This window comes from Cyprinodon tularosa, unplaced genomic scaffold, assembly GCF_016077235.1.
Source record: "Cyprinodon tularosa strain WSP-4 unplaced genomic scaffold, ASM1607723v1 ctg57, whole genome shotgun sequence".
Classification (NCBI taxonomy): Eukaryota; Metazoa; Chordata; class Actinopteri; order Cyprinodontiformes; family Cyprinodontidae; genus Cyprinodon; species Cyprinodon tularosa.
Genome location: NW_024039307.1, coordinates 251,465 through 276,218, shown reverse-complemented (window position 1 = coordinate 276,218; position 24,754 = coordinate 251,465). Strand labels below are relative to the sequence as shown.

Below are 24,754 nucleotides of genomic sequence, written 5' to 3'. Positions count from 1 at the left end.
TCCAATTGAGTGCAGAGGCATTTTTTTTCCTGGTTCGTTCAAAACACGCCCCATAATCACAGCTCTATGGAGCAGTATCAGACTCATATTCTGACTAGAATTGAGTAGGACTACGTCAGGCTAGACATGTTTCCCTCCTGGAGCGCAAAAATCTTTGGCCATAGACTCTCGTTAAAAGTTGTACATGCGCAGTGGCTCCACAGGGATGTAAAAGGATGGGACATCCCTGGGTACAGCTCTCCTGCACTCAGAGCTGCAAGCAACTCTATTTGCTCACCACCTCCCATCACAGTCATAGTGCGGATGATTGACAGTCGAGTCCCAGGAGGTTGGTGGCCTAGTGGTTAGAACTTTTTGCTTTGGTCCCGGAGGTTTTGACCAGTGCACGTTACTTTGAAAAAGTAATTAGTTATAGTTACTAGTTACTTCTCCCAAAAAGTAACTGAGTTAGTAACTGAGTTACTCTACAATAAAAGTAACTAGTTACTAGTAAAAGTAACTATTGTGTTACTTTTGCAAGTGTATGAAATTAATAACTGGGGATGTCTAATTCTGAAATCCTGTGTTTGGGTTGTTATAGATACTGCAACATGTAGCTATATCCATCCATCCATCCATCCATCCATCCATCCATCCATCCATCCATCCATCCATCCATCCATCCATCCATCCATCCATCCATCCATCCATCCATCCATCCATCCATATTTCTCTCTTTCTCCATATAGGCTAATGATCGTTCACGCTCTCTGTAGTTCCCCTGTGGTGCAAGCACAGGGTGGCTGTCACGCGCCTTTAGCGGGCATGCGCATTTCCTGACGCATGCGCAGTGAATCGTGCCCCCGCGCTGTGCGGAGATGCAGGGGAAACCGTATCTGATGGGGAAACGCAGCTCGACGTAACACCAGTATTTCCATCTGGAAAGCGCTGTTTTGCCGCTGGAGTCCTCCCCACTCTCCATCCTCTCCCTCTCTCATGACGCGCGCACGAGTCCTATCATGAAAAAAGGTTAATTGTGCAACCTGAGTAACGTGCAGTAACGGGGTGTTGGCAATTGTAACTGCGTTATAGTTACAATAAGAGTAATAATTTTGCTTACTCGTTACTAAAAAAAGGTAGCGGCGTTAATAACGCCGTTACTTTCAACGCCGTTACTCCCATCACTGCTTTTGACAAACACAGGTTGCAACTGGCTCCTTGAGCAAGACCCTTATCCCCAGATTGCTCCCCTGGCTCAGCACTGGGGCAGCACAAAAAAACCCCCAAAAAAGTTGAGTCGCAGAAATTGGAGTCAATTGTAGAGGGAGAGAAATCGTGCAAGAAAATTTAAACTCAGTGAAGTCCCTTAAAGCAACACCATTTGAGCGGAGAACTTACCAAGATAAGCTGGAGGTGAAATCGCTTGGTTCTGACCAGCGAAGCATCAAAATTAATCAGCAGTCAGTTGGAAATGTTGGAAAGACAGTTGGAAATGGTACACTCAAGCCGTTTCTCAGTATGCGTTCTTGAGCGTTCTTGAGTGCTCGTGACACGTCATCAGCCTAAGCTCGAACACTGTTCCAATTGCCGAGAACGCCAGACCGAGAACGCACCAAATCCCTGGATGTTGTTCTCGCCCCGCCCTCTTTATCAAGTATGCATCAGAACAGACTTGTCCATTCTTGAGATTGACAGCTGTCCCAGCATGCAGTGCGGCAGCAGCAGCTTTCAATGGAGCGCTCCATTGAAAGTTAAAAGTTCTCTTTTCTGTTTCTGTTGTTCTGTAAAAGTACATTTTAAGATAATTTGAGGCGAGAATATTATGCTTTAAAGCATCACTATTTGCCCATTTACCGATTTAATGCATAATTAAAACAAGATTTCCAAAGTTGAGAGGACCACGGCAACCAGCGGAGCTCCAAAGCTAACGGCAGCCAGGGCTTACCGCAGCCTGTCTATAGCAGCCCTCTCTAGGCATAGCCCTGTGTGAAGGGCCGCTGGCTCTGATTGCGATTTTTGTTTTTGTTTTATTTGGCAAAATGTTCATTTGATTTGTGTTTATCTAACTGTGTTCATTGTTATTCCCCCACTAAATGAAAGAGTCAGAATTAGTTATTACATAGAGACTGTTAATAACAGGAGGTGAAAAGCAGCTCTAGATGAGACGAGATTGTGTTGACGTCACGAGTACGCTTCTGTTCCAATTGACCCATATTTATGCTGCGTGCTCCCGTTCTCACCAAGTCCAGACTTTCCTGTGTTCTTCTCAAGAACATACTTGACGAGAACACAAGTCCGTACTCGTATTCTAGTGAAATGAGAAATGGCCTCTGTCTTTTTACAGCCCCTGGTTTAGCTACAATGCTTGACTAACTGCATGCAGCGCAGCTAACTCTTTATTCTGCTTTCCCTGCCTCCTTTTTCAAAATTCGGGATCTGTCCCAGCATGGATTAAGAAAGGTATTACTTATTTAGAGCACTTTTCAGAAATGTATATAATGTTGTTTTCTGTACCCTTCGCGACCCCAACAGGGATAAGCGTGACAGAAAATGGATGGATGGATGTTTTTTGTTGTTGGCATTCACGTAAATTTACTGGTGTGATACCTTAGTATACATTTGATTTGTTTTTAGTATACGTCTATTTTAAAGTTATAGCCCCCCCTGGAGAAATCTTCACCAGCCGTTGTCTCAAACCCTGTTATGAAAAATACATGCTGTTAATCTCCAACAAATCTTCTTGCACTTTACTGCCCCCCTAAAGTGCTGACGTGTGTGATATACTATTACTGGTGTAACAAAAACAGGAGAACTGAAAAAAGGCAACATTAAGGGAAGGAGTTTTTGTCGCAATTTTTTTTTCTGTAATTTATTACAATCAAAGCTACAGTAAGGAGTTTTGAAAAAACTGTGGACCTAGCCTCCCCTTCCTCCCTGCTCCGCTACAGCTCTCTCTCCATAGCTCCTCCCCCACGGCAGAGCCTGCCATGAGAACGCTGGTTAGTAAGTTAGCTGGGTCACCGATAAAGGCGAATTAACAGCTATGTCACATATTCTGTTGGCATGAAACATCAACCATGTACTGCACTACCACTGATGCAAAGCTGATGGTGTGAGCATCGCTTAAATAAGGGGGATTTATGCTGCTATGACACTCAACCCTGCTCTGATTGGTTATTTTGGCCTGGCAGTGGTGAACTTTTAAAAATTACACGAGAATTACTGGTAGGAGACAGGGGAGTTTGATTTTCTTCACAGATATCCGTCTCATATTATGCTGTTAGTAGTTACAGTTAGAGTTTACCTATGCTGAGAGGGCAGCATGCGTTGGTGACATTACTCTGAAGTAGGCCTATATTAGCATTTAATGTGTGTTACTGTTGGACAGAAGTTAAAATTATCACAGAGACTATAGTAGGTGCTGACTTATCTACAAATACATCATTTAGGGGATTTGTGCTGAATTAATTAACAATTAAATTATTTTGTATTCAAAAAAATATGCAAGCGAGTGGCATTGGTGAATGTTAATGCATGTTTTCAAGTTAAACAGGCACGCAACAAAAAAAAAAAAAAAAAAAAATTTCCATTTCTGAAGGTCATGTACAACAACAACAATTCAAGTTTAACTTGGCTTTTAAAAAACAAAGCAAAGAAAACCTGAAGTATTATTTACAGTACAATGTTAGGACAAGGGTGGAGCCTGACAGAAACTCTTTTATGGATATTTTTCCTTTATGTGGGTAAAGAAGAAGGTGGAGACAAAAGGTTTTTTTTCACCATTTACCAAGATGAGTCATCATAATGTCAGAATCAGCCAAAACCTGTTTTTATGTACTGTACATACTTTGCACTCCTTTGACAGGAACTGAAGCCACGGGTCTGTATCTCTGTATAATGGTTCACAGCCATAAAGTTGTGCATTTCCTCTTTTCTTCTAACCCATAAATGCTACATATGCCACACCTATTAGTAAAAAAAAATTACTGCAAGAATATAGAAATACATAGTCAATTTAAAAATGTAAAGTTTTTTGCTATTTCCTGTCACTCTTTAAATGCCACATTCTTGACACCACACCATGTTTACAGTGCATCGGCTTTTATGTACAAATGGTTCAGAGGTGCTTTGCATGCCACTGCGGAAGAAACTGCCAGGCAAATAAGGGGTTTGTCTTATAAAGTATTCATTGTCACCTGGTAACGGCCGTCATTTATCATTTCACCTGAAATTACAATGAAAACTGATAGCTTATCTCTGTAGAGGAAAGCAGAAAGAGTCACTCTCTCTTTGTAAATGAAGGTTTTAAGCACCGAAACAGAGGATTCCTGTTTTGAGAGAGAAGTGAAAGAGTTATTTGCTTTGAATGAAGTTATTTTTTTGCAAGAAGTTTGAGAATTATTCAGAAATATCCTTTCACCTACACTTCTTGCTATACAAATAAAGCACTCTTACTTCTGCTTTTGCAATTAATCACAGTTGTTTTTTTTGCATTGTCACTATAAAAACAAATTACCAAAAAAAAAAAAAATCCTTTATTAGGTTTGTAAATAACCCTTCTTACCCCTTTTTTATAATTTTTTAACAAAGTGTAGCTCTCCCCTCATTTGAATACAGGCAGCGGTGGCTCCACCCCAAGAGAGTTGAAAGGCTAGAAGACCACAAAGATGGAAAGGCCAGCCCACTGAGGGAGGGAGAGAAAAAAGTGCTCCGGTTCCTCTGCCATAATTTCCTATCAGCCTATTCAGACAACATCACCAACAGCTCCGGCTGCGTGTGTGTGAGAAGCTGAGTGTGTATGTATGGGAAAGAGAGCAACAGAGAGCAAGAGCAGGGAAGGGGGAGGCTCCATATTCTTTCACCCCCGCCTCCTCGTCAAACCACAGGAAGGAGGGGCCAGAACCTAAGCTGCCAATCAAATCCGCTCGTGGCAGCCGGCATTATCTCAGCAACAAACTATTGACAGATTACATGTCAAGGAGTTTAGTGCTTGATTGAAGGAACCCTTCTTTTTTTATCATCTAGTTACTTTTCCGCTTTATTTCCCCCCCTCCGCCAGCCACCACCTGAATGACTGTCTAACAAGAGTTTGAGTAATATTATGAAAGTTACATGTCTGAGAGGATTTAACTTCGACTTCCCTGAATATGGTGAGTACTCTGCTTTCTTTCTTTTCTCTCTCTCTATTTTTTTTTTTTTTGTTAAATGTGTTTTATTAGCTGACAGTTTAAGGTGTGACTTTTTATCTCTGGTTAAATATACAGAAAGAGTTACAGAGGGAGAGAGAGGGAGAGAGAGAGGAAGCTGTTCATGATTAAACAATGTACCAGCTCTGTACGTTTACCCAGGTCTCCCAACACCCTTATTTATAGCTCTTTGACAGCACCCAAAGGTGACTGCAATATCAAATATGAGTGGTCGTTTTTCCAGCACACAGCTCGTGATGATGTGAGACATATAGCACACATGTGAGGAAACTTCACAAAGCAAGTTTCATTTTCTCCTGTCAGGGTGTGTGTTTATTCTAGGACCGGCATTAACTCCCTATTAGGGGAGGGTTTTTTTCTCCTTTTCATTATAATTAAATATCATAATGTCCCTCCTTTTATTTTCCTGCTCTTTCTCTTCCTTATTTTTTTTTCTTAATTAGAAATACAAAGTACAGGTATGATCGCTTTGACCCACAGAGACGCTGGCAGTGCCAGAAGGGCAGCCTGAATGGCCTGAGGGTTTGTTGCCAAGGGGACGAAGCAAACAAATTGTTGTGCTGCTTATGTTGTCACACATGTAAAGGAAAGCTCACACCTTTCAGCTACCTCTATTTAGTACTGCCATATTAACAGTAAATAAAAAGCAATTACATTTTAGATAAAAGAAGCATGAACAATTACTTTTTTAAGATTTGTGTATAGAAAAAGTTAAAATATGGAAGGTAATTGTAATAATAAATGTTAAATTCAGCAGCTGCCAGGTTTTTAAAAATTGCGTACGCTTAAAAAGACGCACATGTCCCGTTGTAACTGGATTACACTTTGTAAGCCTCATTCACTTCTCTCCGAGGTACTTGCAGGAGCATTTTAGATGAGAATATGTTTATGCATGCTTGTGTGTGCTTTAAAATAACTCATATTATAAGGTAGCATTAATGTGTTGCTTGTTCCATTCACTACTAAAGTTTATTTGGGACATTTTCATTTTAGCTCTCTTTCATGTCATCTGTCCTGTTTATAAAATGGTTAATTTAAAAATATTTAGGAAAATATTATATTTTTCTATTATGATAAATAATAATAATATGAAATGGAAAAAAATATACATTTGAAAATATTTAAATACTCAACTATGACTGTTTTTCCATATGCCTTGCTGCAGGTTTTTATTTAAGATATCTATAATTAATTTATATCACTTTTTTTTGGACCTCGCTACTACATTGACTTTAACAAATTTTTTCAAATTAAAATCTTAATGTGTCAAGTAGAATAACAGTCAGCATAGAGATACTGTTCAGGAGATCCCCGTCACCAGCGATGGCGCGTTATTTTTGCTCTTTAAGTTGACTTGCTTCTTCTATTGAAATAACAAACAAGTTCAACTGTTATTGAGACACTCCCTAATTTCAAACTTTTTGTGGCCATGGAAAATGTTTTTCTGATCTCTTATGAGTCATAATGTTGATTGCCTTTTTTCCTCACTGACTTGTCTCATTAACCCCTTTGTGGCACCTCTCCATCGTTTACGGCCCTCCACGAAAAAAAGAGAAATGGGTGAGAAAAAAAACAAGCCCAGGTCTGAAGGGCCTCAATAACCTTTTATCACAATTTAGCAATAACCTGAATCAATTTGATGTCTTAAGCAATAAAGTATGCTGTTGCACTCCTCTTTCTGCTGCTCCTTGGATGACAGTAAATTTACATTTTTTAATTAAACTAGCCCGGAATTTTTATTAGGGGGCCGGGTCGGGCTAATGGAAATGTTGTGTACAGCAGATTAACAGAGTTTTGAAATAAATTTAACAGGGAGACGTTTGGAGAAAAAAAAAGGGTGGGGGGGTTTGGAAAAAAAAAAAAAAATAGGAGTCATTGTCTTTAACCTCTTTGGTGCCGATTCCTCCTGGGGGATCCTCGTATTCTAAGGAACCTTGTCAGGGAAGAGTGCTCCTCAGCAACAAGGTGATTAGTATCGCCTCGTCACCCGAGCAAAAACACTCACGCTTTTACTCATTTATTACCTTGTTTTAACAAAACATTTCTTTTTTTCTGGTAATGTATTTAAATAATGTAGTAATTTAGTCATTTGTAAAATCATTACAAAGCCCTCACTACTAGTATTTTTGTTTTATTGTTTAGTATGTTGAAAATATCTATATTTTATGAGATTATTTTAAAATGAAACCATAACATTTAAGCTAAGCTGCACTGATTTGCAAACTGTTTGTGTAGTTTTATGGGGTGCTGTGAGCATTTGATTGATGTTACATGGGGCTTTGTATGCATGTGTGTGTGTGGGGTGTGTGTGCCTGCCTGGTTTTGCCGAGTGATGGGGTAGAGAAGGAGAGGACACACACACGTGTCGCGGGCCGGGAGGTGTGTGTGTGTGTGTCTGTGTATCTTGACTGAACACAAACTGCATCATCAGACGCAGACCCCGATCAACATAATTACCTTAACCCCACTCTTTTTATTCTGAAATCGTTCCAACTGGTCCTTTTTTTGGGGGTGGGGGGGTGAGGTGGGGGTGACAGGAAGAGGAAACATCAGAGATCAAATGATCAAATAAACTACAGATGCACGTGGGCTGGCCATGCTTCGTGCCGCCGCAGAAACCAAAAGTGTTCAGGGGGGTACTTGATATGGGCCAGGAACAAGGCAAGAGGCATCACCACCCCCTTTCTTCACTCCTGTGCACTCATGCAGTGGCCAGAACCTAATTAAAACCTCAAAGCTCCCCGTCACCAATCTGGAGTAATGGCCTAATTAATACTTGGTGAAGAAATATTCCAGAATGATAAACAGGTTGCACCCGGGGTCTTCGCTGGCTTTATTATCTAAAATTTTACAGCTAAAGTTAGATAACCTGGATCATACATATTTGTTAAATAAATAAAATTAAATCTGATGAAAAATAATATGACAAAAAATAAGTTATTCCAATTTTTACACCCGAGAAAACAATTTCTTTGACATTCAAATTCTCAATGCAATCCGCAAACTTACTTTTTATGTGGAGTGATAGAAAAAAAAAGCTCTTCAACTTTTTCCCTTTTCAACTCCATATCCCAATCTAACATATGAAATTATAATTTCATGCAAAAATCAGGGAGTAGAATAATCGCTAGTAGTTGATATGCTTTATAAGAGAGGGGAGAAAAAGGGGAAAAATGAAGAGGTAATTAGCAGAGTGGAAGACTTTAAGACGTTTGTCTGAAAGCGCAGTCTCAACTGGCCATGAATGAATTTGCATGCTTCGCTTATCGAGGCACACTTATTAGGCCGGCTGAAAGAGACATTAAGCCGGCACAAAATGTGGCGTCTAATCCTTTTAAATGTGGCGGAGGGGTCTTTAAGGTGTGAAAACAGCCCATACGTGTACAAAGCGGGCAGTGGGATGAGACTTCCACGGGAAAGAAAGCAGGAAGTGATTGGCACTGTTAATAAATGAATTGTTTATCTGCTGACCCGCTTATCTTAGGGATAAAAACGGCAGGTGGGGTCAGACTGATCCAAGATAACAACGGAAAGACACCTTGCATGGCCCAATATCAACCATTTTTCCTTTTCCTTTTTTTTTTTTTAGGGGGGGGTTAATCGTACAACACACAAGTGATAAAAAAATAAAGTTAAATGAAAGTATAGAGGAGTGGGTGTCAGAGCAAATCTGCCTTCTCACTTAGGTGCCGTGTACATTTCTCAGTTTCACTTCTCTGCCACCTTTTCTTTGACAGGAATTCAAGACGTGTTTGAGAGAAAATACCATGAGAACTTTTTATTTTTTTCCCAACCTTTAACAAGTCTAAAACAAATATTTGTAGCATCAAGGAACAGAGGCAATAATCCTGTCCTGTACTGTCACCGATTGTGAACAGAAGCGTGTTGCCCATTTGTTGTTTTAAATATGGCCGTATGGCTCTCTACCCAGGGCAAAATTATAGGCGGGGTGATGCAATGGTTAAAAAAACAGAAATGGCTTATTGCCATGTATGTTATGCACACGGCAGATGATCTAAGAAAATATATTCCTTCAATGTAGTTGGTTGATGATGCGGAAACTGCTAGATTAAAGGACTATTTTTACTTTTTTTTCTAAGAATCTAGGCTAAATTGAATCAACTATAGTCCAAAATTTAAAAGTGGTACAGTAAAAATTGACAAAGATTACACAAAAAGAGAAATGAAAGAGAATTTAAATGGATTTACACCTTATTATTTTGTGAAAGTACACAAAAATTTGTTTAAGACCTTAGAGACAAGCGTGATATATATATGTACATACATACATATAGTTATATACGTATGTGTGTGTGTGTGTACATTTTCATGTGACATTCTATTCACTTGGGTCGGTAGCAGGCAGCACTAGCAATAATTACTGTCTGTACATGATAAATCTGAAGCCCAGCTGTTCACTTCTGTCACAACAGAAAGAGAGGAGAGGAGGAGGTGGGGGAAAGATGGGGAAGAGTTTAGGAGCGTGCAGTTTGTCGGATTTCTTCCTTTTTTTTTAAACTCTGTAACTTGATAGGATTACATGGTTCTAGAGCCCACACCTGTTAAGAGGCTGTTAGCAGAACAGTTGGCAGTTTCAGACCCAAGGCTTAGCCTTTTTGCCGTCCATTCTGCGCGCCCTTTTGAGGATTTTCTACCCTCAAAAGGGAGCAAACACTCTCGCCGTGTTTGCAGAGAGTCTGTTTCTCCGGGCATGGAAAGGAGAGGGCTCCTTCCGACACGCGAGGGATCTGATGCTAGAGTGCGTACGCTACATTTCTCTGTAAGTGTGTGTGTGTGTGTGTGTGTGTTAGGATGAGGCCCGTTCAGTTGACAATCTCTACTTCTCCCTTTCAACAAGAGTTGTTCTGCGCCAGCAGTTGTCGCTCCTCTCTCCAGCTTCAGCCATATAGACAAGCGTCTGAGAAAGTTGTCAGCCAACAAAGACTTTGAATCGATTTGCTTTTTTTAAGGGTGGGAGACAGGTGTTCCCAGAATAAAATGTTCAAATACAGGTTAAACCAGACGATATGAATGATTAAGGGTTAGGTTGAGGGATTTTTGTGCATATTTTCAGGAGTGCCAAACCTGTGCCTTCAATTGAACATACTTTAGAGAGGAGTGGAGAAATGAGTAATGCACAAAATTTGCTGCTTGTTATCTCTTGTTAGGTTATTATTCCACTTACAGTTCGAAGACTGTCTTAACTGAGGAGTCTAGTTCTGAAAATTGGTGACGATCATCAGACTCAGGGAATCAAATCACAGTTGGTTGTTTGTGCCTCGTCGGTGCAGTGTGCCTCACTGCCTTTTTTGGCCTTCAGCAGACACCCAGCTCTCAAGCTTCGTCACTTTCTGCCGGTCCTCAGCACCTGTTTTCCTATTGTGCTGGAATTTTCTATATTTGGCACGAAGGATTGGACTGCCTCAATTTATGTCTAGGTCACCGGTTGTGATAGTCAGAAAGTAGCCATCTTTATAATCTCTTTTCTCCGTTTTCTTCTTTTCCTTTGATGCTCCTTGGGTTTGCTTTTCGTGAGATGACAAAAGCATCAAACATGATTCAACCAGAGAGGACTGTAAAAGGTTTCTCACCAGGGTTTCTAAATGTCATGTTTTTCCTTGCATTATTATTGACACGTTGCATTGCAAGGGGTGTAAATTATCTTCCCTCTGAAGCACAGGAGGAATAAAAAAGAGCAAAGTTGATAGATATCTCAGACTAACTTTTAATTGTTCTGATATGCAATCACAAAATGACAATAAAACCGGAGCAGGGCCACGTTAAAAGCTTTATCTCTCCTACTCTATGCCCAAAGTGTCATGTCTATAACGGCACCACCTGATCTACAGAGTAAAATAACCACTTATTGTTTGGACAATGTTGGAGCCCCCCTCCCACCCTACCCCACCCCGACGCTCATCCAGCCCTCCCCACCGCTGCTTCTCTCACCTCTCCCTTGATTCATTTCACCCACTGTCCTCGGCTGCTGGAAAATGGCGTTAATTTTTTTATTACCTGTTTGACTCTCCAGCCTTATTACTGTAGCCCCTTAATGTTCCCGGTAACCGTGGAAACCAGATGAATAAATGTCCGCCAAAGAAAATGAGATGATTAAACAGGTCACCCTTGCAAAACAAATTCGCTTGGTCGAGCGCAATTTGTATACCAAGCGGCTGTCTTAACAGTTTGCTAACAAGGGGATTGTTTGCCAGACTAACTGACAGAGACGGGAGGGAGGGAGGGGGGAGATGAAGATATCTGGGGAAAAAGGATATGATTGAGGAGATAATATTTTACATCACTCTGCTGTTTGTCTCAGCTCTTATTTTTCATGATAATGTGATGATTATAAAGGATTTGAGGTCATCTTTACTGTGTTTTCCTTAAATCTTACAGTAGGACATGTATTATGATATTTAGTTCAGGCCTTTGGAAAAAAGGTTGTGCTAAAAGTTTAGAAGCAGTTATTGTTTGTAGTGTAACTACATGGAAATATGGAAAACTTTCATGACAACAAGATAAGAGAATATTTCTGGAATGCTTTTGTAAAACAAACAACATTTTTTTTTTTGTTTAAATCTTTTAATCAAATTTTATCAAATATGTTATGAAGAACCTATAACTAGTGTATTTGGTCATGATTGAGAGACTACCTCAAGGTTGGGTTCCCTCTAAGTTGGTTTCTTTGTGTTTTCAAGCTGTGTTTTAAAGAACTACAGCTGAATTAACTTCAAAATTTAATTAGAGAGAATCAAATTCAGCTCTTCACATTACAAAGATTGATACTGTATAGTAGATTTCTGAATCTACTAGAACTCCATAAAATATCATTTTCTCATTGAAATAACACTAATGTAAATTTGACATCCTTTGAAAAGTTCACAAATAGAGTTTATATAACTCCACTATGAGGTTTAGGAAGTAAAGCTGTGATAAGAGGAGGCTAGATTCTGATTTGCTCGTGCCTTTTCTAAGTGAAGCCATTAGCCCCATGAAGCTAACTAATTTATAAATTAGTTATATAATTATAAATGATGATGCCAGTGATATAAATTATGATGCTAAAAGTTTTTCACTATAGGTTAGATATTTTAAACTATTTTTTAAAGCAGCCACCCTTAGTTTTTTCTTAGGGGCATTTGGTCTATGCAGCAGTTCATAGAGTTTTTCTCATTTATGTGGCAACCAATCATTACTGCTAATTGTCCTTGGGGCCATCTGTATAGAATGACTGGTCCTCTATTGGCGCTGCAAAGGTACTGGTCATGGATTTACTAGTCCGGTAATGATATCTAACTCCTCCACACTCAGCGCAACTTCACTCGCAACTGCAGCAATAAATATGGAGGAGGTTTTCTCTCTAAATTAAACAGTAGCCTAAACAGCATCCTGGTTTTGAAGTGTTGCAAAGCCTCTTTCCCATGATGCCCCCGCCCTTCCTCTCCCTGTCCAAGTGTAATGTTCTCATATAACTTGTTTTAGGCAGACCTCTCTGACAGCCATATAAGATGTCTGGTGTTTTCATCTGGGGAAAATAAGAGACTAAGGTTGGGCAGATTTAGCCATGCGAGGGTAGAGCAAACACGCAGACTTGGATCGGAATCAGGCCTGCGTTGCCATTCTGACCACAAATCATAAATGTTGGGGACACGGCGGTGGTGTTGTTTATGGAAGGATGCCACGCTGCGCAACTTGAGGGTGTTGTCTGTTTGCACTGATGCACCACTGCCACTTACTGCCTGCTGCTTTAAAACAACTTCTGCATCCCACTCAGCCTCAGCCATTTTGTCCCGTCACCAGAGTGAATCCCAAACGCTTGCCAAACACAGGGGAGGTGGGGTTGCTGCTCATAGCTGAACAGTTTCTTCTTTAAGTTGTTCGTGGAATAGGAGATGCTGGGGTAGAGTTTTTTTTTCCATTGGCAGAGGGGGTATTTCATCCCAATCCAGGGACACTATTGCTCAAAACTGAAAAGCAATTATGCATTATTGATGTTTTAATTTGTGCAAATGCCCAAGTCTTTGTTAAGTGATTATAGTGCTGGGGAGATAACAGGGGAGGTACTTCTCTATGAAACAAGAGCTGGCTTTGCAGGTTGTACTGCGAAGCCATAGGTCTAGATCTAACCACAGTTAGTTTGTGTGCTCCCTAGAAAAGACTTGAATTTGGTTTTATAATTTTCCAAGTTTGGACATGTTTTTATCACTATCGTTAAAAATGTCAAAGCCTCATTTTCACCTTAGATTCTTTAAAATTTTCATTTAAACTGGGCTCATGATTTTCTTGATCTGGGTTCAGTTGTGATGCAAAACAAACTTTTGATATTCTTACTTTTCAAAGATGTGATTAATATGGAAAAAAATAAGTCACAAACTGTGAAAAGGCTTTGACTGCGTTTGATATCGGATAATCCACAGTTTATCTGGACTAAGCTTGTTGGCATAGAAAAAAAAAAGATTAAAAAAAACAGTAAAATGCTGAATCACAAGCAAGCTTTATTGCTTTGCAGCTTTTATGATTTGTGGAAAAAAAACAAAACAGTTAATAATAACCCAGCTAAGCATATTTAATGGAAAAAGTGTCAAAGTTTTGACTATATTTCAGGATATACATGTATATATATCCTGACTATATTTCACATAACAAATCCAGCTTAGCAGAAAGGAAAAAGAAAACAAAACAGGATTGTTGTTTGAAGGAAGTGACAAGAGTTGATCCAAAAAATATCAACGTGTCAAAGATAAGAAGGGGGAAAAAAAAATCAGCCGTTGATCTTTTGTCCTTATTTCTGCTGCACCTCTCCTGTTTATGATCTCGACTTTATAGGTCTTTTACATCCCTTATCAAAAATTATTTGATGTAAATACAGTGGAACTGACCTGAAAAAGCCCCATGTGTAAATAGCGTGTGTGTGGCCTGACTAGAAATTGACCTTGGGGGAAGAAGAAAGCAAAGTTATAATGCTTGCAAAACAGGAAAATAAAATAATGCCCCTATCTGATAGGAGGGACTTTGGGTGAATATAAAAGAGAAAGAAAGAGAAGCAGTTTTCTTTTGCAGCAATCATTAACTCAGAACAAAGGTTATCAAGCGTGACATTTTTTTTTTTAAACTCTATAATTTATGTAATCATCTGTTACAGTTACCTTTCTAGATAAACACTGATGGCAGGAAGGGGCTGAAAGCCTCCCTTTGAAGCCAACAGAGGTATACGCAGAGTATGAAGTGAGATTAAAATAAAAGATTTTCCTCCATATCCGAGTTGATCCAATCTCCAACTACGTCTTAGATCATTGTCACCAGTGCATAAAAAACTATTCTTCACTCTATTGTGCCTTTTTGGTGAGTCTGTGATGCTTGTCCAAACGGAGGCTCCCCACACCTGCAGCTGTTCATACACCGTGTGTTCCTGCAGCACCCACCACGTCTTTAACCTATAAATTACCCTGTATTCATCCAGTACTAAATGCATTCATTTTTGCTCTATGAATGACAATTCATAGGATAAGTGTCTAACTTTTTGGCTTCAGCTTCAGCATTAGTCATCCTCTTTGTTCTGCGTCTTTATTCTTTGGGAAAATCTGTTGAGTGTGTGTGAAACCAAGGCTTTGCCTTTAGCTTTGAGGTCCCAGATAGAGGTAAGACACACGTGCTGGCTCAGGGATGCGTGTACGCAGCAACAGGGTGGGCTTCCCCAAGCATTTACAGCTTTATTAAGCTGTCTCATGAATCCACTCGCAGAACATGAGAATACAGAGGAAAAAAAGAAAAAAGGCCATATTATTTAGATGATTTGATGCCAATTGTGGACTACAAAACGTTCAGCTTTATTGTGTGAGTAGGAAGAAAGAGTGAGAGCCAGAGGAGAGAGGAAAAAAAAAGAAGTTGGCTTAGAAATTCAGAATTTCAATTAGCATACGTAATCTGAACCTGCTGGCTTTGATAGAGGCTTTTTTTTTTTTTTTTTTTTTTTTTTTTTTTTTTTTTTACCAAGAATACAGCAGCACTTGTAAAACATTAATTAAGCAGACTTGTTTTTTTAAAGGATGGAGATGGAGTAAAGTGTACTTTATGCAGTCCCTTTTTCACCTAACAAAAGGCAGTTACCTCACACAGGGCTGCTTCATCCAAACTGTTTGGAGTGCCAGAAAAAAAAAGAAACAAATTGGAACTGGAAAAAAAAAAAAAAACACAGCTGACATCGAGAGTGATGTTCTTAAAAGAGATGATATCATATGAGAACACGGGATGTCGCAGAAGAATAGAAATGTATCCTCAGCACAGTGAAACCTTAGCTTGGCACAGGAAAAACGAGCCCCTATTTTAATGACTTTCTACTTGACAGATGACTTTAGATCCCCTTTTGGATCACATTGCCCAGACTTTGTCTCTTACATCACCAAATCATTGATTATTAATAGTTGATATGAATTGTTAATTTACTGTAATTTGAGGTATCTTTGCTGCACTTCTCTCAATGTAGGCAATTTTGTCTAAAAACTAAAAAGATAACTAAAAAGCCAAATGTTAAATAGTGTTTTTTTTTTTTTTTTGCATACCAATGGTTTGTGGCATAGCTTGCAGGATGTCTGTTGAGATTTCTACTCCTTTCTGCAAAAGCATAACGGATGCAAACTGGCACAAGGCTGTTGCCTATAGGGGTTCATATTTATTCAAAAGCTTTGGTTTAACTTTCCCTGATCATCATAAAATACTATTAGTTACCAATATTTATTTCAAATAAGCAGGTAATAGTTAAGATAGGAAAACAGTTCCCACAAGGCATGTTTTAATGCTTCATATCATTGTTATTTATATTAAAAGAAAAGAAAAAAGGATAAAGTCCCTATTGAATTAGCATTTTTCCACAGCCTGTTGTGAACCTTGTCTTTGCAATGGTGCGATGAGTACACATACAGATGATACATTAAAACTGCCATAACTCGCACACCCAGCAAAGCTAAAAATCAATTGGAATGGATAGTTAAGCTGGCCCCTAAAAATCAATGAGATATTCATGTCCTTGATCACAAAGTGTCATTCCTCTCAATGTTAGCCGCTGATGAGGGCTGAACACACATATGCATACTTATATTCAACACAAACATGCAGGAAATATGCACACTGGCTTTGCAGTGATCCATATAAAGTGGTATAAATATGAACCTCAAGGACAAATTTGTTTTATTAGACTTGGATCATAAATTTTTATGGGTTTTTTTGTGGATTCATCCTAATTCGGTGCTCATTTCATTACTTTTTAAGAAGCCTAAGCCTGCTGCTCTTTTTGGTTTATCAAGCAAGCTGGTCAATGTAACTTACCTTGTTAGAGGAGAGGAGTCACATTTCCAACCTTATGTTTTTTGTTTTTACACCATTGCATAAGGCTGCATTTAGAGTTATATTAGAGATGGCCTTTAATCCATCCATTACAAGATAGTAGGACACACACACACAAGCCCACCTACCAGCTGCCAAGGCTTTCATGTTATAAGAGAATTGGCCAAATTAGAGGATGGAAATTCTGTTTCAAAATAGCAGTTTTGCCCCTTATTAATGCCATTAGTGTAACAGTCAGAAAGGATCAAATCAGAGGGATGACCGGAGCAACTCCCCTGTCTCTGCGCTATGATGGGATCACGTCTGGAACAATTTAGGCATTTTGTGTTGATGAGTGAAGTTCTGAATGCTGCTGTGTCCTACAGATCAGTGTTAGATTACAAAAATCTTTATCTGTTTTTCTTTTATTTACTTCTGTGGACACATTCTTACATTTTTGGTACCTTTTAATGTTAAGTTTTTATTGTTTTAAGTCTGCCTCTAGAGTAGAAGTGCAGGATTTTGAGCCCATTTAGTGGGTTCCAAAAATAAAATAATGAGTGGCACCTATTTGGTGCCCAGTTATTATTTTTCCCCCCACAAATTATTGAATATTTTTAAAATAGAAATATTTAACCAGTGACAACTACTTTCCCTGTAAATACATTTCAGTTGAAAACCAAATAAATACCAGACTAGTGGCGCCAGTGTTGTTTGTGCCTCTAAAACACAGTTTTGCATTGATGTAATACGACCAGTTTAAAGTCCTGGCCAACTCATTTCATCCGGTGCATCTTCTTCCCTGTCACATGAGCTGTAGGGACATTCCTGCCACCTACCAGATTAGAGCTTTTTTATCAGAAATTTTAAAATGTATGTATTTCTGCAGTGAGTTAAAATCAACCTACCCATTAATCAAGCCCTAATGAAAATATTAGTGTGGATCTTGGCTTTATTTAATGTAGATCTTCTTCCCTGGTGCAGCTTTATGTCTTGAAGCGGTATTACCATCTATAGCCACAATGACCTGTTCATTGTGGACTTGCATATGTTTGGGACTGTCGTCTTAATTTCCTTTTCCACAAAGTTCTTCTTCTTTTCCTGGTATATTAGCTATGAGTTAGCAGTTGCTTGACCTTAACAGGTGCTCCACTTTATGATTTGTCACTCTGGCAACATTTGAGAGTGTCATTCATCCCTTGAGCTAAATGCCTCAGATTTGGGGAGAGGGAGCTTTTGGAAACAGTTGTCGCATGTCAGAGACACTGAAGACTCAGAGAGACCAGGGGAACAGTTGCCCGTCTTCTTGTCGAGGTGAGAAACGATCCAGCAGCTGCCACTCGATCTCTTTTCTCCTATTTTTTTTTAAACTTCCATTACTAATAAAGCAGAAACGAGTGCTTGTGGCAACTGTAGGGGGAGGGCAAACTGGGGTCGTCCTATCGTGTCACTCAGATCTCACTGGTGTGTGTCCCCCTCTACACGTTCCATTATCCACCAATCATGAGCCGCATGTGGAACGACCCCGGCTGAGGACTTTCCTTTCTCGACGTATTTTTTACGTTCTGTATCATAAAACTCTTTCTGTTCTCTGTTGTTCATAAAAAATTTGTTCCATTCATCTTTCAGCGTTTTGCTCTGTCTTTTTCTTCTTCTACTTCTGCTCCTCATCCCCTTTCTCTTTCTCCCTCCCCACCCCCCCTTCCTCTCCCCACCTCCACCTCAATCCATCTGCATCATGTCGATCTGTCAGACTGCCAGTGTCTGTTCCAATTAGATTCCACTTAATACACGTAACCTCGATTAACACGCAATCAAGCCCAGATAAATCACGTCCTTTAAGTCCCCCCTCTGTCTTCTCCTGTGTTGCTTTGCATCACTCAGTTTTCTCACCCAACAAGCTCTCTTTGCTACAGCAGTTCTGTAAAATTGTTTAGAATCAGGAGGTTGAGAAAAAGAACATTTGAAGATGGGAATATGATTGTATGTTCAGACTTTTTTTTCCTATAGCGTTAGCCAAATGTTGTATATTTTTTTCACTAGAAAAGGGTCCTTGCTTTCCTATTACTTTCCAATTTGTGTCTGTCCATCTTTAACATGTCCATCTATCCTTTTCCTTTATTTGTTGTGCCATCCCATCTTTACTGCTCTTGTGTCCCTCCTGCCTACATTCTGTCCTTCCATCCTTCTGTGAGAAGTTTCCCCTTCAGCTATTTGTTTTCTTCACTCCTTGAATGCTACCTTTATAAATTGTTTCCTTTGTCCTGTTTTCCCTCCTATTTCTCTTTCCTTCACATGTTCTCCCTTCTCTTATTCCTTATCCTTTCTTCCTTACCTAATTTCTTATTTCACACATTGTGTCATTCTCCACTGCTTTTCCCATGTCCTCGCTTTCATTATTTGCTTATGTCCTGAACCATTTCTGTATATCCATCCGTCTTTCCTTTTGTTCTTCCTTCTTCCTACAGTTGCTTTCTTTCTTTCTTTCTTTCTTTCTTTCTTTCTTTCTTTCTTTCTTTCTTTCTTTCTTTCTTTCTTTCTTTCTTTCTTTCTTTCTTTCTTTCTTTCTTTCTTTCTTTCTTTCTTTCTTTCTTTCTTCATTTCATTCCTTTCTTTATTCATCCCTTTCAACTTCCTTCCTTCCTTCCTTCCTTCCTTCCTTCCTTCCTTCCTTCCTTCCTTCCTTCCTTCCTTCCTTCCTTCCTTCCTTCCTTCCTTCCTTCCTTCCTTCCTTCCTTCCTTCCTTCCTTCCTTCCTTCCTTCCTTCCTTCCTTCCTTCCTTCTCTATATTTAGTAATGAAATACCTGCTGTAAGTTCTGTAATCCATATAATAAGAAGAACATAAGAGCTCTGATACGACTGGGCATGTTTTAAACTGTTTTCTAACAAACATGTAGGACTCCTGATATCACCTTTAAACAAATGCTGAGTATATGTGTTCTGTATGGCTTAAGTTTCTCTTTGAATTTCCGGAAAGCGCTTATCGGTGCCCTTTTCACCCCTCAAGATGAAGGTGTCTTAATTACATCTTTGGTTAAAAAGCGACCAAAAGACACCCTGGGTTTTTTCCCTACATTGTGGGAGGCCGTGTAGTCTATTGTCTCTGTGACCTTTTTAGCTAGCGGACAATTGGTTTGACTAGATTACAAATTAAGACACAGCACCAGGCACTTAGGAGGCAAGTCTGTTAGAGAGCTGCTCTATTACTACCAGCCTGTGAAAAAAACCACTGGGCCATACATTTTAAACATCCCTTAAATGGCCATAGAGCCGAGCAACACATTTGCATTGTTCTCTATCTATAATATATAGAGTTGCTATTGCTTTAATAAATCCTGTGATACCTCAGTTAGTCTTTGCCAGTGGCAAAAAAGAAAGAAACACAGAGGTCTACTAAAAGGGTTTTATTTAAGATAATAATTATGCCAACAAAGTTAATAATTAAGAAGATTTATTCAAATAAAAGTGAAAAAAGACCTGTTAAATAACCAAACAGGAACGCCACACAAAAAAAGCAAATAAAAAAATAAAAAAAAACCTGAGGAGGGTAAAAAAGCACACGCAGCACTCCAGGGGTCGTCTTTTATTAATCACAACTAAAAGTGCTAGCATTGACATGTTGAACAGATTAGCCTCTTTAATAACGGGGCGGGTCAACATCCTCCACTGCTGATCCATGAGGATATCCTGTCGGGAGGCAGATAACCTGCGTCTTTTATGTGCTGACCCTCGCCTCTGAGGGGTTAGCCCCCAGTGCTAAAGATATACTCACTTCACCACATTCAGCAGAGTTTGCAGGGTTTCTTTTGGGCCTTCAAAGTCCCAAAATGTTTAGAATTCCCGTAGCAGATGTTTCATTTGATTGAATCACATTTGATAGTGGTACAAGGATTATATTTCAGTGAAAATTATTTTCGTCACCCATTTCACAATTGCTATATTGCTGATGAACCAGTCTTTCAATCTTAAAAAAATGCTTCTTAATCTGAGCTGGGTTTTTTTTTAGGGAATTGAAGTTTTAAAAGATGTTCTTATGATTCGTTTTTTTTATTTTATTTTTTTATTATTTCATACATAACTTTTTTTAAGTAGGGTTACATTGTTCAGTTTTTTATTTTTTTTGCATTTTCTAATGCACCAGCACTCCGATATCATATGTCTTAGATACTTTCCCCGATTATGAATTTAAAAGCATAATATTTTGATTACTTTTGAAGGTCTTTGCACAAAAACTTAAAAATTTGTCATGTTTGTTTCAAATATTACCACTAAGAAAAAAAAAAAAGATGTGTATTGTAATGATCGCATGTTTCTTTGTCCAAAGGATGCAGGTGTATTGATTCATTTAAGAACAACTACACACAAAGAAATAAAAACTGGACAGAAACTGTTTTACTGCTACTTGTTCAAAGAGCCAAAGACTAAATAAAAAAGTTGAATAAAATTCCTGAATATTTATGAGGTTAAAAGTTATGTTAAACCTGAAAGTTAAAAACATTAATGATGTCACTGTGCAATAAAGCATAAAGTGAATGGATCAAGAAGCCTTATGAAACTTAATGTATACCCTGTGAAATATGTTATATTTGACCTACATAAATATTTAAATTTTTTTAGGCACGGTATTAAAGTAGCATAGATTCTACCTTTGAATGTTGAAAAGTCTTACATTTTCTAAAGGTCTGTGTTTGAGCTTAAGGTTTAATCTCCCACTGTCTTTACAAATAGAAGTAATGGCCAAGAGCTTGTGTCACATTGCTGCCACTGTGCAGCAATAATACTTTTAAGTACCTCGCTGCTACTTAAACCTGACAACGGCCTGTCAGTGTGCTGTGTTAAAGAAGGCTTGGATTTAAAATAAATGAAGCTTTGAGAAAGACTCACCTTGATTTATTTTTTATCTACTCGCTTACCTTGTCAGCACCAAGCTCATTTCACATGTGTAACTACAGTGGACTTGGATGCTCTTTTGGCATCGTTATAAAACTAATAAAAAAGTTGTGCATGTTTTATTTAATTAGTGTTGGGTGCAAACAAAATGAGTATTGAGTAGATACCCAATAGCTCCTGGTGCCTGTCTTTTTCCCCTTCATGAACTCTTTCCACAGCCACAGTGGTGTTGCTCTGTTTAAAAAAAAAAAGTGACCGTTTTCACTATAAGTTAAGCCACTTTCCCAGAAAGAAAGAGGGAGAGAAACGAGACGAGAATAACACTGATGAGTTTTAACAGCTTCAGCGAGGCGATGGGCAAATATAATAAGTGTTTTCGTAGACGTCACCGGTGATTATCTCATCTGGGCATTTTGGGTGAACACGGTGGATTTAGCGGGCTCGTCTCCCATTGTGCTGACATCACCCTTTAACAAACTGAATTAAATCATGGCTAAAATCATTGGCGAATGAGAGTCTGGGAACAGAAGGAATAAAAATGGAAAAAAGGGAATGCAGCATCTCTCTCGTGTTCGTGTGTGCATGTGAGGCTTTGAGTGGATTTAGTCCTGGGAGATTTGCGTTGGTGTGCTGTGGAAATGAGGGGCAAATTTACCCTCACGCTGAATAATGGGATGAGAGGAGCTAATATTTAATAAATTCTTAGGAGAATTTAAAAGAGACAAAGCTCTCATGTTGTGGTATTAATTGTGTTAATTTATTATGACAGCCTCTTTATTAAAAACTTGATTTGGGTTTGATGGTTAGAAAGCAAAGGTTTAAACTTAGACTAAAGAAATATGTTTACAGTTGAGCTGCATGGGAAAGCTCTTTTGAAACTGACACCATGACAGCATAGAGAAAAATGACACCTGTGTATTTTATAAACACATTTATGCAATGCTTGTGTGGAATTTACACTCATTGAAACTGGATAATGCAACAGCATTAAAAAAATTGCTAGATTATTTTTTGAAAATACTTCAAAAGTAGAGTTAAGGATTCATTTTAGCCTTTTTTCTATGTTAGATGCTAAATGTGTTCAAATATCGCTGCTGGAACACAGGGAGAAATGGTCCCCCCATCTCCACTCAGAAGCAATTGCTGGCAGCCCCTGTGACTTTGTGAAATGAACAAAGGTAAGACAGAGAGTGAAAGTGAGTAAGAGGAGTCAGCGAAGGAGTGCAGAGGGGTGGTTGTCTCTTAGTGTGTGTGTTGTGTGTGTGTTTTGCTGCAAAAGACCTCAACTCAGCCAACTTGGCCTGATGTGACAGGATTAGCTAAGCCCCAGTGAACATGGCTGGTACTGTGTGTCTGTTTCTGTGTGTGCGTGTCACTCAATGTTTGTGTGCACGGCTCACTGGGAACCCAGAACTGCTGCTTGCCACCAGCAGAGCCAAGACAAGACATGGTAGATCAACAGCTCGTCGGTCTATCACTGCCACCAACCCCAAACTCCTCCCCCCTCTACCCTCACTTCCAGCCAGACCAGGAAAGATGCCGCCAGAGGAGTTACAGATACAGTTGGAGGGGGTTGAGGGGGGTGAAAGGGACACAGTGGGGGACTGGTGGGCGGGCAGCTGGGGCTAAAGTGAACGTGAGTTGGAAAATGATCCTATTAAATTGAATTAAAGAGGCAGTCTTCATTTACCCCAAGAATGATGGATTTAGATAATTAACAGTGTTAATGGGGACTGGTTAAAGAGGGCAAAGGAAGGCGGTGGTTGCAGATATGGAGTAAAGAGGCCAGGTCAGTCTGCATTGTAGTCAGCCTGACTCCCCACTTACACTCCTGTTCTCACTCTTTATTTAAATAATCTTTTTACTATCTGGGATGCTTTTACATTTGCTTCTATTCTTTTGTCAACTCTGTCAATAATTATTTTAAGGGACCAGCTTTAAGTTATTTGAACACAAATGTTCAAAGCATTGTGTGTTTTATCTGTTCTTTCATAGCCGTCTAGTAAGCTTTTACAAAACCTGCACTAATTAGGACATTTTTGATTTATAATACTCTTGTTTAAAATCTGATTTAGTTTCTAAAATTCTGAAAAGTGAAAAGAGTTTAAAAGTTCTGAATTTTAAGTGATTGATGTAGTTTTAAACCCAACAGAAATTGAAGGAAGACTAAGCCCTTCCAGCTTCTATGTTGTACCTTTATCTGGTTTATCAACGTCGAAATGTATTCGTCATGCAATTTATTGCAGTATATACTGTACATGTTTAAACAGGGTCAAATACTGGGATGGCCAATTTTTTCATGTTGCCAGTTGATTCTTAAAATGTGGTCATTCAAAACTTTAACTTGTGTATCTCTGAATTAAACAATAAAGTTTTGCAAATGGTGCTGATTTGACAGCCCCTTTTTTGTTTCATTTGTTTTATAACATATATAATAGGGCCTTAGTTTGCTCACAACCAACAATTGAAAGTAATTTTCACCTTTTTACTATCAAAGGGAGATGTGGATTTATGAGTCCATGGAATAAAATTCCTCCACCAGAGCTCGCTCAGCGTTCTTTAGGTTTAATCAGGGATCATAAATGTCACATTGATATGGAATGAAATTTGATCAGATCATAATAAGTGTAAATAAAGTTTAATACAAAGTTTTCAGATAGGGATATTCAGGTGTGGACATTTTTTTAAAATAACAAATATTTGACTACAGTGCTATGTAAGTAATGCGACACCAAAGGGTTTATTCAGAGGTGAAAGTAGGGAATTTAAAGAGACAAGATGGCACTACATTGATAGAAAAATGGGGTACAGATCTACAGTTGGGTAAACTGACCGAGAGACATTGTTGAAGAGGATGTACGTTTAGCCTCTATACATTTTATAGCAGTGTGTTGCAGCCTTGAGTGCATTACTCTAGTTTAAGGCTCTCATCTCTAGACCTAATTATGCTGCTGGTAGTGTGGGGAAGGATATATGCACACACATAGACACAAGGTAGAAGTAGTAGTGTAATTGTGTGCTCGGGTTTTCACTTTGGTCAATGCACAAACCCTATCTGCATGTCCTTAATTCTTGATGATGTGAAGGCCTCAGGCAGTGTGTGCGTGATGGAGAGGCCGCCTGAGTGCCAAGTACAAGTGATTGGCCAGCAGGGCACAGGGCCCCTCATCACACGATAAAATCCAGGCGTTTTGTCCGGCTAGTCTCCAGCGTCTCATTGGCGTCAGTGACACCTTAGTTAAACAGAAATCGGATTTATGTGAAATAACTGTGAACATACCAGGAGATTTACTTTTAATAGGTCTGTGTATCCACTGTGTGCAGCATGAATTGCGTGGTGCGTTGATAGAGGTTGAGG

The 24,754-nt window shown here is 39.1% G+C and overlaps 1 protein-coding gene across 8 annotated transcripts in view; it reads left to right on the top strand.

The window, feature by feature from the left end:
- casz1 (castor zinc finger 1) overlaps positions 1–24,754 on the top strand; it is a 248,408-nt gene that overhangs the window by 149,569 nt on the left and 74,085 nt on the right. The window contains exons 1-2 of one of the 8 annotated variants that reach the window (XM_038305936.1): positions 4,702–5,129; positions 22,465–22,574. The exons of 4 other annotated variants lie outside the window; for them this stretch is intronic. In XM_038305936.1, the coding sequence (XP_038161864.1) occupies positions 22,565–22,574 (10 nt within the window). In that variant the 5' untranslated portion in view covers positions 4,702–5,129; positions 22,465–22,564. Of the gene's footprint in view, positions 1–4,701; positions 5,130–9,755; positions 9,967–22,464; positions 22,575–24,754 lie in introns of those variants that run through there. 3 more of the 8 variants (XM_038305935.1, XM_038305943.1, XM_038305942.1) reach the window with 3 other exon arrangements.